The sequence below is a fragment of the Scyliorhinus canicula genome, chromosome 3 (genome assembly GCF_902713615.1).
Source record: "Scyliorhinus canicula chromosome 3, sScyCan1.1, whole genome shotgun sequence".
NCBI lineage: Eukaryota > Metazoa > Chordata > Chondrichthyes > Carcharhiniformes > Scyliorhinidae > Scyliorhinus > Scyliorhinus canicula.
Genome location: NC_052148.1, coordinates 274,061,648 through 274,078,627, shown reverse-complemented (window position 1 = coordinate 274,078,627; position 16,980 = coordinate 274,061,648). Strand labels below are relative to the sequence as shown.

At 45.7% G+C, this 16,980-nt stretch overlaps 1 protein-coding gene across 9 annotated transcripts in view; it reads left to right on the top strand.

The window, feature by feature from the left end:
- LOC119963564 (serine/threonine-protein phosphatase 2B catalytic subunit alpha isoform) overlaps positions 1-16,980 on the top strand; it is a 400,495-nt gene that overhangs the window by 140,376 nt on the left and 243,139 nt on the right. For all 9 annotated transcript variants that reach the window (XM_038792880.1, XM_038792881.1, XM_038792873.1 and 6 more), the window contains one exon: positions 11,713-11,913. In XM_038792880.1, the coding sequence (XP_038648808.1) occupies positions 11,713-11,913 (201 nt within the window). The remainder of the gene's footprint in view (positions 1-11,712; positions 11,914-16,980) is intronic.

Sequence of the window (16,980 nt, the reverse complement as noted above, 5' to 3'; positions counted from 1 at the left end):
AGCGTTCTCCGTCGGGCAATGACTTGCATTTGTATAGCACTTTAAACACAGTTCAGATATTCCAAGGTTCTTCACCAAAGCTTTAAAAGCAGAATTTAACCACGTAGGGCAATGCTAAGACAGCTGGCCAAAGAGGTAAGTTTTTAAAAGGTTAATTGAAAGGGATGGTTAGGGAGGAAATTCCAGAGCTTCGGACAGCTGAAGGCACGGCCACCGGTGATTGAGGCAGGGAAATCAGGGATGTTCAAGAGGCCCGAATTGGAGAAGCACAGAGATCTCGGAGGGTTGTGAGGGTGGAGGAGGTTACAGAGATAGGGAGGGTTGTGAGGACTGGAGGAGATTAAAGATTGGGATGATTATGGGAGCTGGAGGTCATCACTGATGGGAGGAGGTTACACAGATGGGGGCGGTATGTCAGAGCTGAAGGAGGTTATGGAGATAGGGAGGGGTGAAAATGAGGAAGATTTGAAAGGCGGGGTGTCAGTTTATGCTTGAACATCTACTGATCAGCATTTTAATCAGTCAACACCAATCGATGATGTGCTGTTTGCAACTTTCTCTGATTCTCAATGTGAGCGAACTCGATCCAACAAATAACTGTCTCTCCTTGACTGTAGTTCCATTTTTGCCACTTACCCTCTGGCACATCCCAAAGTTGTCCATTCTCAGATGAGAGTAGAAAGTTTGAGGACAATGCAGCCTCTGGCCAGCCTGATGCCTGCATGTGCTGAGCAGCAGGATGCTGACGGAGGGTTTTTCATCTCCATGCTCATTCCCGATGCCCTATCAGACAGTACCTAACTCTCGAGAGGCTAGGGGGTGCTTTGAACCGGAATCTTCTGCTTTGTGATTACAACTGACTTCAATCTCCAAGAATTTTGGAGAACTTTCTTTTCCCAGTGCAAGAATCCTTCCTGTTTATTTCCTTTGTTACCATTTTCTTTTCTTTTAATATTTTTGGTCCGTGGACCCATATTTGGAATGTGCCATTAAGCAGAGGACTTGAGTTGAAGCAGCTTGCTTGTTAGGACACTGTGTTCCTAGGTTTTGTATTTTGGAGAGGAGGCAACAGACCTGTCGACGCTGACTGAATCTTAGGAACCAGCTTTGGAGGAAGTCTGTTCGATTGGTTAGCTGGCAACCTGTGGGATGGCCAGGGATAGTGTTCTGCCTGACAACAGTCAGTGATTGATTCCTGCGTGATGCTTTCCAAGGGAGTTGGGCAGAAATGTTTAGAAGGAGAAGGAACACTCCCTTTCTTCCTCTCTCGCTGAAAGAATTGCTTCACCAGAGAGTGTCTGGCACATCTTTGCTGTAAACTTGAAATGATCCGGAATCTACAGGGAAAGTAGACAACCTTGCCAGAGAAAACCATCTCAAGCCAGAAAGAAGAAATAGCAAAACGAAAGCTGAACCTCACTGATGCTAATTGGAAGCCACCCTACTGTATCAAAAATCCTTTATCCTTTTATTGTTATTAATATTTTCTTTACCTTTAAACTACCCTTTCCCATAAGACATAGGAGCAGAATTAGGCCACTCGGCCCATCGAGTCTGCTCCGCCATTCAATCATGGCTGATATTTTTCTCATCCATATTTTCCTGCTTTTGTTTGTTTGTCTGTATGTGTGTGTACAGAGTTTGGGGGGGGGGGGGGGGGGGGGGGGGGATCGGTATTAGGGAGTCAGTTACGGTTTCTGTCAATTTAATTATATAATAAAAGATTACTTGTGTTAAAGCTACAAACATGGTAACTGCAGTTTATTGGCTCAACCAAGATCCTCTGGTATTTTTAAATTAAACCTAATTTCACTTTATTTGTGACTCCGAGTCAAGTGGGGCTGGGAGTGACCGTGCACCCCAGGGGTGGTGACACCAGAGAGGCGAGAATGTGGAAATGGCTCCGGTTTCGGGCAGTAGTAACGATGCGCTCAAGATGAAGCTGGATAAACCCATCGTAGTCTAACTTGGATCATAGAATTTACAGTGCAGAAGGAGGCCATTCGGTTGAGGGAGAAAAGAAGAGAATGATATTGTGATAGTGAGATGAAACAAGGTGGGGGGGGGGAGGGGGGGAGAAGAGTCTCATCTGGAGCTGAAACACCAGCATGGAACAGTCGGGCCGAATGGCCTGGTTTTGGATGTTCAATGTCTGGAATTACTGAGCCACTGGGGGAGGGACACCACACAGTTCTGGTAGATTTTTAAGAATATATGCACTGGGCTTGCTGGCGTGCCTGGATTTCAGGAGATTGACCTGAGCCTTTTTTTTGATTGGGATGAGGAAAGTCTAAATTTTCGTAGAGTTGAGTATTAAGAGAAAGCAAATGCGTCTCTGTATTGCATAGTGTCTAGCTGCCCAATTACTTTCTAACCTATGCTTTAATGCACACAATTATTTTACATCCCGAGTAACCATCCACAGGAAATGACGGAGTTCCAGGGTTGGGTATTGACCTTGGGGAATGCACTTCTGGAGATTTGAATTCACGAAAGCTAGGAACAATCATGTATTACATAGATAGATATAGAATTTACAGTGCAGAAGGAGGCCATTCGGCCTATCGAGCCTGCACCGGCTCTTGGAAAGAGCACCCTACCCAAGGTCAACATCTCCACCCTATCCCCATAACACAGTAACCCCACCCAACACTGTGCAATTTTGGACACTAAGGGGAATTTATCATGGCCAATCCACCTAACCCGCACATCTTTGGGCTGTGGGAGGAAACCGGAGCACCCGGAGGAAACCCACGCACACACGGGGAGGACGTGCAGACTCCGCACAGACAGTGACCCAAGCCGGAATCGAACTTGGGACCCTGGAGCTGTGAAGCGATTGTGCTATCCACAATGCTACCGTGCTGCCCGATTAATGCAGCCCACCTGCAGAACAGGTGAAATATTAACCACTAGAGTGGCATTTGTGTTCTGAGGGAATCTCTCGTTCGGATCCCGTACAAGAAGCAAACTGTTTTCAAACTGTAAACAGTGAGGAAATGTTACTGCCCCACAGGAGCGATAACACTGACTCATGGGTATCTTTTATGTTGAAAAAATGTTTTAATTTAAACACAGAATTGGCCACATTAACAACAAAGAGATAGCTTTGCAGGTAACAGTTACAACAGTTCTTAAGTAAAAGAAGAAACTTTAACTTACTTCCTAAACCTGCATCTGTATTCCAATTAAGCAAACCAGTATACTTCAAAATACCACTCGTGATTAAAGTCAGCAACGGGCTTTTTACTTTTCCCGGTGTGGAATCCTTGGAGAGCGAATCTTTCAGGACCAAAACTGATATCTCTGCTCTGATTAAAACCCACGAACTTCGCGACGCCACGGTCCCAGGTTCGATCCCGGCTCTGGGTCACTGTCCGTGTGGAGTTTGCACATTCTCCCCGTGTTTGCGTGGGTTTCGCCCCCACAACCCAAAGATGTGCAGGCTACGTGGATTGACCACTCTAAATTGCCCCTTAATTGGAAAAAATGAAGTGGATACTCTAAATGTTTAGCAAAATAATAATCCACTCACCTTTCTGACATACTTGGCTCCTCTCCTTAATTACGTCAACTGTACCCAAAGCATAAGGCATTCTTCTGTCTCCTCTCACAAGCCGCCCCCATGACCTGTTTAGCCAGGACAAAACACAACACCCCTCATATATATTATCTGCACCCCACTTGTCCTTTAAATGTAAACTATATTCCATTAATAGACCATATAATCATCAAAATCAATGATTACCTCGCTTTTATGGTACCTTAATCATAGCTTCAGCTGACATAGAAATATGAAAAAAAAGATTCAGGAGGAGGCCATTTGGCCCTTCGAGTCTGCATCACCATTCAATATCGCGGCTGATCATGCAAATTCAGTATCCCACGCCCGCTCTCTCTCCATACCCCTTGGTCCCTTTAGCCGTAAAGGCCACGTCCAGCTCCCTCTTGAATATATCCAACAAACCGGCCCCAACAGCTTTCTGTGGTAGAGAATTCCACAAGTTCACAACTCTCTGAGAGAAGAAGTTCTTCCTCATCCCTGTCCTGAATGGCTGACCCCTTATTCTTAGGCTGTGAACCCTAGTTCTGGATGTTCCCAACATCAGGAACATTCTTCCCACATCCAGCCTGTCCAGTCCCATCAGGATTTTATATGTTTCTATGAGATCCCCTCTCATTCTTCTAAACTCCAGTGAGTACAAGCCCAGCCGATCCAGTCTTTCTGCATATGTCAGTCCTGCCATCCCGGGAATTAGTCTGGTGAACCTTCGCTGGACACCCTCAATAGCAGGAATGTCCTTCCTCAAACTGGGAGACTAAAACTGCCACAATACTCAAGGTGTGGCCTCACCAAGGCCCTGTATAACTGCAGCAAGACATTCCTACTACTGCACTCAAATCCTCTCGCTATGAATGCCAGCAAGCCATTAGCTTTCTTCACCGCCTGCTGTACCTGCATGCCAACCGTCACCGCCTGCTGTACCTGCCAACCGTCAGCGACTGTTCCACCATGACACCCAGGTCTTGTTGCACTTCCCCTTTTCCTGAACTGCCACCATTCAGATAATCTGCCTTCCTGTTTTTGCCACCAAAGTCGTCACACTGTCTGTATGCATCTTAACCCAGGTTTTAAGAACATTGCTGCAAAAAATATATAAAATATAATAATTTCATACACTCATCGCACTCTTTCATGAAAGATCCTCACTTGATGTAATTGACAGGACAGTCTTGAGGCCATTCAGCCCATGGTGCCTCTACCAGCCCTTTGAATGATCTCTCCAATTACAGCTCCTTCCACTACTCTCTCCAAAGCCCTGACAATGTTTCCTTTTCAATTGTGTATCCAGGCCAATGGCCTTGCTCTTCTCCACCTCTGTCATCACCTCCAGCCCTACAGATCTCCCAAGATGTCAGTTCTCCAATTCTGTCCGCTTGAGCATTCCGATTGTAATCACTGCCCCGTTCATCCTGGAATTCCTCCCCGACCCCTCTTTCTCCTTTAAAACACTCCTTTAAACCCACTCTTTGCTCAAACAGTAGGTCACCAGTCCTAATATCTCCTGTGGCTTGGATGTTAAATGTTACCCTGATGCTCCTGTGACCTGCCTTGAGATGTTGGTACTGTGTAAAAGCTGATAAACAAACACATCTTGCGGTGTGGTTAATGTTGAATGCTACATCTGCAACGCTGTGTGGAGGGGAGCAATCAGCCGTTCACAGTTATTCTTGTTTGGAAAAATATGATATTAGTCAGTGGTTTGAATTTAGTGATTTGTTTTGCACAGGGGACTCGATATAAAATAACGTTTGGCATTGAGCTCTGTTGTACAGTTGGGAGAGTTACCTATTAATATTAAATCATCTAAAGTATAGATGCCACCATCTTGTCAAGCCCTTATCAAAGAAACTGGTTTTACTTTTGGGTTGAATAAATTCTGAAGCAGTGACTGGTGTTTTCCCGGATTTAGTTATATATCTGCTCACTCTAGCGCTGAGTGACCTGACATTCGGGATCAGTGTGCAAGGTGATCTATCCACTTGTTCCGCAGTTACCAGCAACAAAGAGGAATGGGACTAGTTAGCTAAAAGCACAGTTAGCGTAATGTCCTGAAGTAAATGCTTTATGCAGTGAGAGATGTGGATCTGTCGCAGTGAGGCACTAATGTAATTGGCTTGAGGAATGAGCAAGAAGCTGGAGTTGTTGATGTGCATTAATCCTGAGGCTGTGCTGTAAACTCCCTCCTACCGAGTTATTATTCTGTTTATACAGGACACTTGCTGTCCCAAATAAAGCTTTTTGATGGAACCGGATTTTGTTCTAATTCACCCATCAACAAAGCATGTCCCTGTACAACCTGTTTCCAAGCGAGTGCTAGTTGCTATATTTTTCATCTCCTTTATGTAAGAGCCAACAGTTTGAAGTGGCATCAAGGGACAATAGAGCAGCATTGTGGAACTGTCCATTTGTGTGAGGTGCTCAGAGTTGGCACTAGACATTTCCCAATCGGGTTGAGTGTGCCTCAGGGGCTGGAGAACGCTCTTTATTCTGCCTCAACCAACCACAATGTGACCTCAGAAGAGCCCTTGTTGCTGCATTAATGCAGTTTTGTTTCTCTACTTGAGTTTACTGATTTGCATTTACATTGTGGACACCGTCCATATGATTTAAAAAATGTTTTCATCAAACTCTACACAAATATTACCCAGAGCACTCTTGGAAGGAGGATGGGAGCCGAGGGCTGTTGTACGGACCTATCATGCTCCTCTTGTGCTGCATGGGTGATGCTCATTAAATATTCCCTCACATGTACTGACGAGGGTTACAGTTCAGAGAATGGGTACTTTCCTTCCCCATTAGAGATACCAATATGTGTGTAATAGGTACCAGTGTTTTTTGGCTCACTGCGGGGAGTCCTATTGATTTTTTTAACATGTGCTTGTTCAGCCTGAAATGTTAAAGCTTGTATAACATTGCGATTAAACTAAGGGGTGGGAGTAGTGGTGTTGGGGAGGTATTGCTTCTCCCCAACCCACCATCCCCCCCCCCCCCCCCCCCCCCCCCCGCCGTCTCCCTTCCCTTTGAAACGCTGCTTGCCAGCCCTTCAGTTTGTTTTTAGAAAGTACACACAAAAACATCCGAAAGTTGAGAACTGGACCCTTTTTAGTGAATTGACTGTGCAGAAATTACCTTTCTGTTTTTCTGCCTCCGCCTAGATTGCTAGATTGAGCAGTTTTGCTAGAATGAGCAGTGTCATGCACTTTTTTTCAATTTTGGTTCATTTATTTTGCACCGACTGGTAATGAGAGTTGTGAGTTCTTGTGCCCAACTTGTGTCACTGTCTAGACGTCGCTTCCTGCTGCCTTGATTACATTTACAGGGCCTGTGACTATTGGTAACTCAGCTGTCCAGGTGGCGCAGCTCAATACTGAGTTCACCCTGTGAGATGACAGCGGGTAGGTTAAAGTTTTTGTCGCTATGTCTGATAGAAAGAGGGAAATCTGCCAGAGTCCGGGGTGCTCACTCTCTCTGGTAGAGCCCTGCGAGTGTGTGTATTTGTTCAAATCTGTCGATCTCGCTCAGACTTGAAAGCTCCAGTTGAATGTCAACACGCCCAACCTTTTGGTCAAGTGAGGGTTTCCATTAGCTCTCAGCGCTTCCTGACTTCATTCCTGAGTGGTCCAGATTCCAAGCTTATCCAAAGCCCCCTTCATATTTGCTTTGTCTCCAACCCATTTTTATTTAGTTGCTGTCGGAGCTGGATAATGCTTCACCAACACTTGTACCTGTGGAGATGTTTATGTTTGTGATCACAACTTTGATTACTGGTGGCAAATGTTCCGTGTTTAATGTAAATGGCCCAGCAGCACAGGATGGTTATTTTCCCCAAAACATTAACATTATAATTGGATAATAAATGGAAGTATGATTAATACAGTCCTGATAGGTGTTTGTACTTTGCTGTCAGGGTTATTACTTCTTGTTAATGGGATTCCAAGGCCGTTACTATTGTTTTCGGGATCAAAATCTGTAAATTTAGATTTCTGCTCATCTCCATCTCTGAGCTCTTGCATATTCCGAATTTAATGATTCCACCATTGGATCTGTACTTTCAGCTGTGCTGCCTGCTCTGGAATTCCTGCCCTAACCCCATCCACCTCATTTCCCTCGCATTCTCCTTAAAACCTCCTATTGTCACCAAGGTTTTGGTCCCCTGACCTGATTCCCTCACTGAGTCAGTTTACATTGTTACAGTGATTTACACGCCTGTAAAGTACATCGAGATGTTTACTACATTCAGACAAATCTTGTCTGGTCAGATCCTCTGCAAATCCCCCCCCCCCTGCCCAAATCCTGATGAAAACTTTAAATCAGTGGGTACTGATCACTAGTTTCTGTAAAGTTTCTACAAAAGATTCGGAAGAAAGAGAAAAATTAGCTGTCATTTTTATGTAGCTCGACAAATGCATTTTGAAACGCTGTATTCTTTGCAAATAATGAAACAGGCAAATACCAACTTAAGGTGCACAGTTAGAGGGCAGCACGGCGGCGCAATGGTTAGCACTGCTGCCTCACAGCGCCGAGGTCCCAGGTTTGATCCCGACCCCGGGTCACTGTCCATGTGGAGTTTGCATGTTCTCCCCGTGTCTGCGTGGGTCTCACCCCCCACAACCCAAAAGATGTGCAGGGTAGGTAGATTGGCCGTGCTAAATTGCCTCTAATTTGAAAAAAAAATATTTGTATGCTCTAAATTTATTTGAAAAAAAGATGCATAGTTAGAATCCAGAAGCGAGAGAGTCTGACAAACAGCGCAAAAGCAAATTCAGGAGTGATGGAGGATGGTTGCAGATGGACATATCAGCAGAGTCAGAATGTTATATTGCTGCCACACTGCCTCGAGGATCAGAGCCTGAGGTTTTGCCTGGTGCAAAGTGTTCATCTTAGATTTGTTTATTGTTTAAATATGTTTCTGAGATCTCCACGTACCAATCGGTGTTCCTCTTGCAATGTTTTTGAGCAATTAACTTTTCACCAAGTATAAAGAATGCAGCTGAAGTTATTGATTTAAATGCATTTGTATTGCTCGTCTACGTACAGAACAGGGACAGGGTTTTTGTGCCAGAATTGAGCATTTCTGTTTCAAGCGAGTGTGAAATTTCAAAGGGAGTGTCCCCGAGTGAAATATTAATGCCAGTTTGTAACAATGGTGGACATTTGAAAGGGACTGTTTAATGCAACATCTTCATCATGGAAAATAACTGTTTGGAAATAGAATTAACATTAAGTGCCCTCCAGCACCCCAACTATATGCATACTGGAGTGTTCTGTACTTTTCAGAGAAAGCCTGAATGTTTTTGTTTGACTATTGCTGCATACATGAAATAGTAGCTGCTTCAAAGGTTTAATTATGCAGTATTCTCTTAACTCAAAATTGCTTAATTCAAATGCTCAGATTTCTTTTTTAAACACTGAATTCCCACTTCATATTAATTATGTTGCTTAATTCAGTTCTTGGTGCAAAAAATTACAATGGCCAGAAATAGATTACGTAAAAATTCAAATGAAGCTAAATGGTCCATCAGTCTCTCTGTATGGCTAGCTAATTTAAAACAATTGCATCTAGTTCATCTTCATACAGGTGAAAAAGAAGTGTGTGTCAGGGTACAATTGAGTGCATGTGTCTATGATATAAAATGTACAGACGTTCCCAGACAAAATAAAATTATCAAAAGAGCGGCAATTTTTTCTGAGCAAATCGAATTAGCAAAGTTTATTTTCCTCAGTGTGAATGTTAGATTGAAAAGTGCTAAACTGGTGATTTTTGGCACTTGGAGGGGAACCTCCAGGTGGTGGGGTTCCCAGGCATCTGCTGCTCTTGTCCTGGATAGCAGCGGTCGTAGGTTTGGAAGGTGCTGCCTAAGGAGGAACCTTGGCGAGTTACTGCAGTGCATCTTGTAGATGGTACACACGGCTGCTACTGTGCGTGTTGGTGGTGCAGGGAGCGAATGTTTAAGGTGGTGGATGAAGTGCTAATCAGGCGGCTGCTTTGTCCTGGATGGTGTTGAGCTTCTTTGAGTGTTGTTGGAGCTGCACTCATCCAGGCAAGTGGAGAGTATTCCATTACACTCCTGACTTGTGCCTCGAAGATTGTTCAGGTGCTGTCATGCAGTTAATTTAATATCAACACCCAGCCCAAGAAACTTGAGTAATAATAAACAAAAAGATCTCATTTGTCAAGTCCTAATAGAAACCTGGTACAAAGCATTGAGAATGGGTTTTCCAAACTCCCTACTGGTTCCGTCAGACTTCTCAAAGTCAATAATATTGATATTAATTTGTTAATGGGAAGTGACAATTGCACCCCCCCCCCCCCCCCCCCACTGCGTGCACCCTGCATGTCAGTCATAGCCCCCCCCCCACTTCACATCTCGCTCCGCAGCCACAAAGCTCTGGTGAAAGTGGGAGAGGCTATTTGAAATAAAGATTTGCATTTGCATAGCACCTTTCATGACCACCGGATTAAAGTGCTTCACAGGCGGTGAATTACTTTGCCATGTACGTGGGACATGTGGCAGCCAATTCGCTTGCAGCAAGATCCCATAAACAGCGATGTGATAATAATGACACATCTTTGTGATATTGTGATATTGGTGGAGGGAGAAACATTAGCTGAGACGCCGGGGAGAACTCCTCTGCTCTACTTCAAGACGATGCCATGTGATCTTTTGATTTTTGTACTCGTGCCCTGGAGCGGGACTTGAACGGCTCTACAGATGGGAATGCTACCCACTGAGGTGGGAATTGGGGCGGCTTAGGGGCTGGTTTAGCACAGTGGGCTAAACAGCTGGCTTGTAATGCAGAACCAGGCCAGCAGCACGAGTTCAATTCCCGTACCAGCCTCCCCGAACAGGCGCCGAAATGTGGCGACTAGGGGCTTTTCACAATAACTTCAGTGAAGCCTACTTGTGACAATAAGCCGTTATTATTATTTTGCCACTGGCTGCAATCCCATTACCATGAAAGAGGGATATGTGTCTGGGATGTGTTCCGTACATGTGCTTGAATAGACATTGGAATAAAATGGCTAACTCTAGAAATTACATCATTGTCATTTGTTAACTGATTTACTCCTTAGCTCAGGCAGGGTTTCTCCGATTCATGTTGTCAGGATCCGAGTGCCGAAGGTTAAATCCCGTTCATTAAACAAAGAGTGAATGTAAATCCCATTAATCTGAATCATCGAGCTCCCAGTACAATGTATTGATCACTGAGCTCCCAGTACAATGTATTGATCACTGAGCTCCCACTACAATGTATTGGTCACTGAGCTCCCAGTACAATGTATTGATCACCGAGCTCCCAATACAATGTATTGATCACTGAGCTCCCAGTACAATGTATTGATCACTGAGCTCCCAGTACAATGTATTCATCACCGAGCTCCCAGTACAGTGTATTGATCACTGAGCTCCCAGTACAATGTATTGATCATCGAGCTCCCAGTACAATGTATTGATCACTGAGCTCCCAGTACAATGTATTGATCACTGAGCTCCCAGTACAATGTATTGATCACCGAGCTCCCAGTACAATGTATTGATCACTGAGCTCCCAGTACAATGTATTGATCACTGAGCTCCCAGTACAATGTATTGATCACTGAGCTCCCAGTACAGTGTATTGATCACTGAGCTCCCAGTACAATGTATTGATCACTGAGCTCCCAGTACAATGTATTCATCACCGAGCTCCCAGTACAATGTATTGATCACTGAGCTCCCAGTACAATGTATTGATCATTGAGTTCCTCCTGTTGAGAAGAAGACACGCTTGTATATTATTGATTGTGAATGAATTTGGAATGCCTGAGGCCAGGAAGGTGCTATTTAAATACTTTTGCAGTGTGGTTGCTATTGTAGTGGATGAATGCAGCAAACAATTTTTGCAAATACGCTCCCAAAACATAATTGTGGCAATTTTCAGAATGTTCTTTTTAAAGGTGACTTTAGTTAGCTATTGTGAGGGAGAACATTGTGGGGGAGCTTTCCTGTTCTTTGGAATTATGCAATAGAATCTTTTACCTCTCCCCATGAGGATATATGGACTCTCAGTTTAACATCTCGTCTGAAAGAAAATAAGATATTAGAATTATTGGTGGTAAACTGGGTTTACTGGTTTGGTGATATTTTATTCCTTTTCTCCCGCAGCTGTTCCCTTTCCTCCGAGCCATCGGTTGACGATCAAGGAGGTCTTTGACCATGATGGGAAGCCTCGCGTGGATGTGCTTAAGGGTCATCTTACTAAAGAAGGTCGTGTGGAGGAGGCTGTGGCAATGCGGATTATAACAGAAGGTGCATCCATTCTTCGTCAAGAGAGGACTATGCTGGACATTGAAGCACCAGTCACAGGTGAGTTAATTTGAGAGTACGAGAATGTTAGTTTATCTTCATTGTCTGATTTGTGTTGTTTGATATCTGTGAAACCACGCTACACCAGCTGACATCATTGCCCTGGATCTCCCAGCCACTGGCTGGCCAGAGACTGGACATATCCCACAATGCAGACCGTGCGGTCAACAACAAGTTACTGATTTCCTTCAGGGCATCCAGCACCAGACCCGGAAAAACCCCCAAAAAACATCTGATTTAAAAACTCGGAGCTAAGTGGGATCGCATGAACTGCTCCCAATGTTCCAGGTTGTGCAGTGGGAATTGCTCAGAGAGTTTAAACTTCCTCTGGGATGTTCCCCTTTTCCTTGCGACAATAATTTTCCAACTTCAGAGGTGTCAGAAAATTCTTAACCTAATTCCTGGATAAATAATACCAATGACCCCCCCCTACCCCTCCCCAGTCACTCTCACTGACCTCCAACTACCTCCCTGACCTGACTAGTCCCCACCGCACAGTTTCCCCAACCCCCAACACTTACTCACAATCCTCCCCACTTTATCCAACCTGCCCCCTGAGCTGACCCACCCCGCCCCCCCCCCCCCCCCCCCTGCACAGATCCACATTCCCCTCTTCACTTGCACGTTCACTAACCCACGGAGAAGCAGCGGGACATTTAAACTCTTTACTTCTCAGAACGAGACTTCTCTCTGCTGCTCCGTCTGGGTTTCCTCCTCTGAGTGAGTTTTGCAGGGCCCTCCATTGGGAGATTGGCCAGAGAAATTGGAGGAAGGTAAATGGGTGGTTTGGTGTCTGACCAGGCAACCGGGATTGCAAGGCTGATTTGGAAGATTTGGGTTGACCTCCTCGGTGTTAATCGCTGCTCCTGAACTGCACCGTTCTTGACAACGTGGTGTCTTGACAAACCCCCATGTTTCAGCAAACTGCAGAACCTTGAACGTTGGGAGCAGTTCATGCGATCCTAGTTAGCTCCGAGTTGTCAGATGAGATAGTTTTCCTTCGGGTCTTGTGCTGGACGCCCTGAAGGTAAATCGGTAACTGGTTGCAGGAAAAGATCTTGCATTTCTAGAGAACCTTTCACACCTCAGGATGTTCCAAAGATCTTTACAGCCAACACAGTATTTCTTCAAGTGGAGTCACTGTTGTAACCTAGGAAATGTTCCAGCCAACTTGTTTTCAATTCATTTTTACGGGATGTGGGTGTCGCTGGTTAGGCCAACATTTGTTACCCATCCCTAATTGCCCTTCAGAAGATGGTGATGAGCTGCCTTCTTGAGCCGCTGCAATCCATGCGGTGTAGGTAGTGCCACCGTGCTGTTAGTGAGGGAGTTCCAGGATTTTGACCCACCGACAGTGAAGGAACGGCGATATATTTCCAAGTCAGGATGGTGAGTGATTTGGACGAGAGCCTCCAGGTTGTGGGGTTCCCAGATATCTGCTGCTCTTGCCCCTCCAGATGGTAGTGGTCATGGGTTTGGAAGGTGCTGCCTAAGGAACCTTGGCGAGTTACTGCAGTGCATCTTGTAGATGGTACACACGGCTGCCAATGTTCGTTGGTGGTGGAGGGAGTGAATGTTTGTGGTAAGGGAGTCAATCAAGCAGAACGCTTTGTCCTGGATGGTGTTGAGCTTCTGGAGTGTTGTTGGAGCTGCACTCATCCAGGCAAGTGGAGAGTATTCCATCACACTCTTGACTTGTGCCTTGTAGATGGTGGGCAGGGTTTGGGGAATCAGGACGTGCGTTACTCGCCGCAGGATTCCCAGCCTCAGACCTGCTCTTGTAGCCACAGTAATTATATGGCTACTGGTCAATGGTAACCCCCCCAGAATGCTGATTGTGGGGGATTCAGTGATGGTGATGCCATTGAATGTTTGAATGTCAAGGGACGATGGTTAGATCCTCTCTTATAGGAGATGGTCATTGTCTGGCTCTTGTGTGGCACGAATGTAGCTTGTCATTTGTCAGCCCCAAGCCTGGATATTGTCCAGGCCTTGCTTCATTTGGACACGGACTGCTTCAGTGTCTGAGGAGTCGCTAATGGTGTTCTATGTTGTGCAGTCATCAACTAACATCCCCACATCTGACCTTATGATGGAAGGGAGGTAATTGATGAAGCAGCAGAAGATGGTTGGGCCTAGGACACTACCCTGAGGAAATCCTACAGTAATGCCCTGGAGCTGAGATGATAGACCTCCAACCACCACAACCATCTTCTGTGCCAAGTATGACTCGAACTAATGGAGAGTTTCCCCCTGATTCCCATTGACTCCATTTTAGCCAGGGGTCCTTGATACCATACTCAGTCAAATGCTGCCTTGATGTCAAGGGCAGTCACTCTCACCTCACCTCTGGCATTCATCTCTATTGTCCATGTTTGAACCAAGGCTGTAATGAGATCAGGAGCTGAGTGACCCTGGCGGAACCCAAACTGGGCGTCCGTGAGCAGGTTATTGCTGAGTAAGAGCCGCTTGATAGAACTGATGATGACTCCTTCCATCACTTTGCTGATGATGGAGAGTAGACTGATAGGGTGGTATTTGGCTGGGTTGGATTTGTCCTGTTTCTTATGTACAGGACACAGCTGGGCAATTTTCCACATTGCTGGGTAGATGCCAGTGTTGTAGCTGTACTGGAACAGCTTGGCTAGGGGGTGCGGCAAGTTCTGGAGCACAAGTCTTCAGTACTATTGCTGGAATATTGTTGGGGCCCAGAGCCTTTGCAGTATCCAGTGCCTTCAGTCGTTTCTTGATAAAAGACTGGCATCTGTGATGCTGAGGACCTCTGGAGGGGACTGAGACAGTAACTTCATTCCAGTGTTAATGTAGTCTACTTGTGACATGAATAAAGATTATTATTAGATGGATCATTAGACTCAACACTTCTGGCTGAAGATTGTTGTGAATGCCTCAGCCTTGTCTTTTGCACAGATGTGCTGGGTTCCTCCATCATTGAGGATGGGGATATTTGTGGAGCCCCCTCCTCCAGTGAGTTGTTTAATTGTCCACCACCATTCACGGCTGGATGTGGCAGGACTGCAGAGCTTAGATCTGATCTGTGATTGTGGAATCGCTTGGCTCTGTCTATTACTTGCTGCTTATGCTGTTTGACACACAAGTAGTCTTGTGTTGTAGCTTCACCAGGTTGACACCTCATTTTTCGGTCTGCCTGATGTTGCTCCCGGCATGCTCTCCTGCCCCCTTCATTGACCCAGGGTTGATCCCCTGGCTTGGTGGTAATGGTAGAGTGGGGGATATGCCGGGCCATGAGGTTATAGATTGTGGCTGAATACAATTCTACTGCTGCTGATGGGCCACAGCGCCTAATGGATGCCCAGTCTGGAGTTGCGAGATCTGTTTGAAGTCTATCCCGGTTAACACTGTGGTAGTGCCACACAGCAGGATGGAGGGTATCCTCCATGAGGAGACGGGATTATGTCTCCACGAGGCCTGTGCGATGGTCACTTCTACCGATAATGTCACGGACAGATGCATCTGCAATAGGCAGGTTGGTGAGGATGAGGTCAAGTATGTTTTTCCCTCTTGTTGGCTCCCTCCCCATCTGTTGCCGTCCCAGTCGAGCAGCTATGTCCTTTAGGGCCTGGTCACCTCGGTCTGTGGTGGTGCTACCGAGCCACTCTTGATGATGGACATTGAAGTCCCCACCCAGAGCATATTCTATACCCTTCCCGCCCTCGGTGCTTCCTCCAGATGGTGTTCAATATGGAGGAGTACTGATTCATCAGCTAATGGTGGCCTGTGCGTGGTAATCAACAGGAGGTTTCCTTGCCCATGTTTAACCTGAAGCCAGGAGGCTTCATGGGGTCCAGAGCTGACATTGAGGACTCCCAGGGCAACTCCCTCCCGACTGTATCCCACTGTGCCCCCTGCCACCTCTGCTGGGTCTGTCCTGCCGGTGAGACAGGATGTACCCAGGAGTGGTGATGGTGGTGTCTGGGACATAGTCATACTCACGGAATCATACCTTACAGACAATGTCAGGCTGTTGGTTGGCTAGTCTCTGAGACAACTCTCCCAACTTTGGCACAAGCTCCTAGATGTTAATAAGGAGGACTTTGCAGGGTCGACAGGGCTGGGTTAGCCGTTGTTGTTTCCAGTGCCCCAGTCAATACCGGGAGGTCTGTCCGGTTTCTTCCCATGAACAGTGGTGCCAATGATCAGATGAACGGTTTCTGAGTTTGCAGGTTGACCAGGGAACAGAATTGAACTTCCTCGCTCTTTTTTGAAATAATGCCATGGGATCATTTCCATGATCAATTCACAATGAATTCCAGACATTGTGCTCCAGATGCAGAAGCAAAATATATTTCCAGAGGTTCAAACTTTCAGCTACTTTTGTCAATTAGCAATAGATACAGTTGGGACAGCAACTTGTGATTATGTAGCACCAAGTAAAAAATTAAGATGGAGGGCGACATGTGGCACAGTGGGTAGCACTGGGACTGCGGCGCTGAGGACCCGGGTTCGAATCCCGTCGACTGCAGAGGGCACATTGGGCGTAATACTTCCTCCAAAATACAGCACCTCCAACATAGAACATAAAACATAGAAAAATACAGCACAGAACAGGCCCTTTGGCCCACGATGTCCTAGATTTTGTCCTAAATTAAGAACAAATTAATCTACACCCCATCATTCTGCCGTAATCCATGTACCTGTCTCCAAGAGAGCAGCACTCTTTATGAAATGCCTTTCTGACATTGAACTGTGCACTTAACACTCTGGAATGATGCTGACTCCCACATCTGCTTGACTTTGGAGTGAGTGCGGCTTGCTGAACCGTGGCTGAATATGAAACAGGAGCAGGGGTAGGCCACTCAGCCCATCGAGCATGCTCCGCAAATCAATGAAAAATGACTTTTAGATTGTCGAATTTCAGTCTAGTAGCACAGTAACTAACTGTCTGTCTTCCAGTCAGTGGTAAACACAGGAATCTTGTTCTTCCGGTTGTTTGTGGCTTCCACAGGAAGGAGAGAGTTGGAGAGTGAGTTAATGATCGAGTGTATATTAAAACAACAGAAGGTGCTGCAAATACTCAGCAGTTCAGGA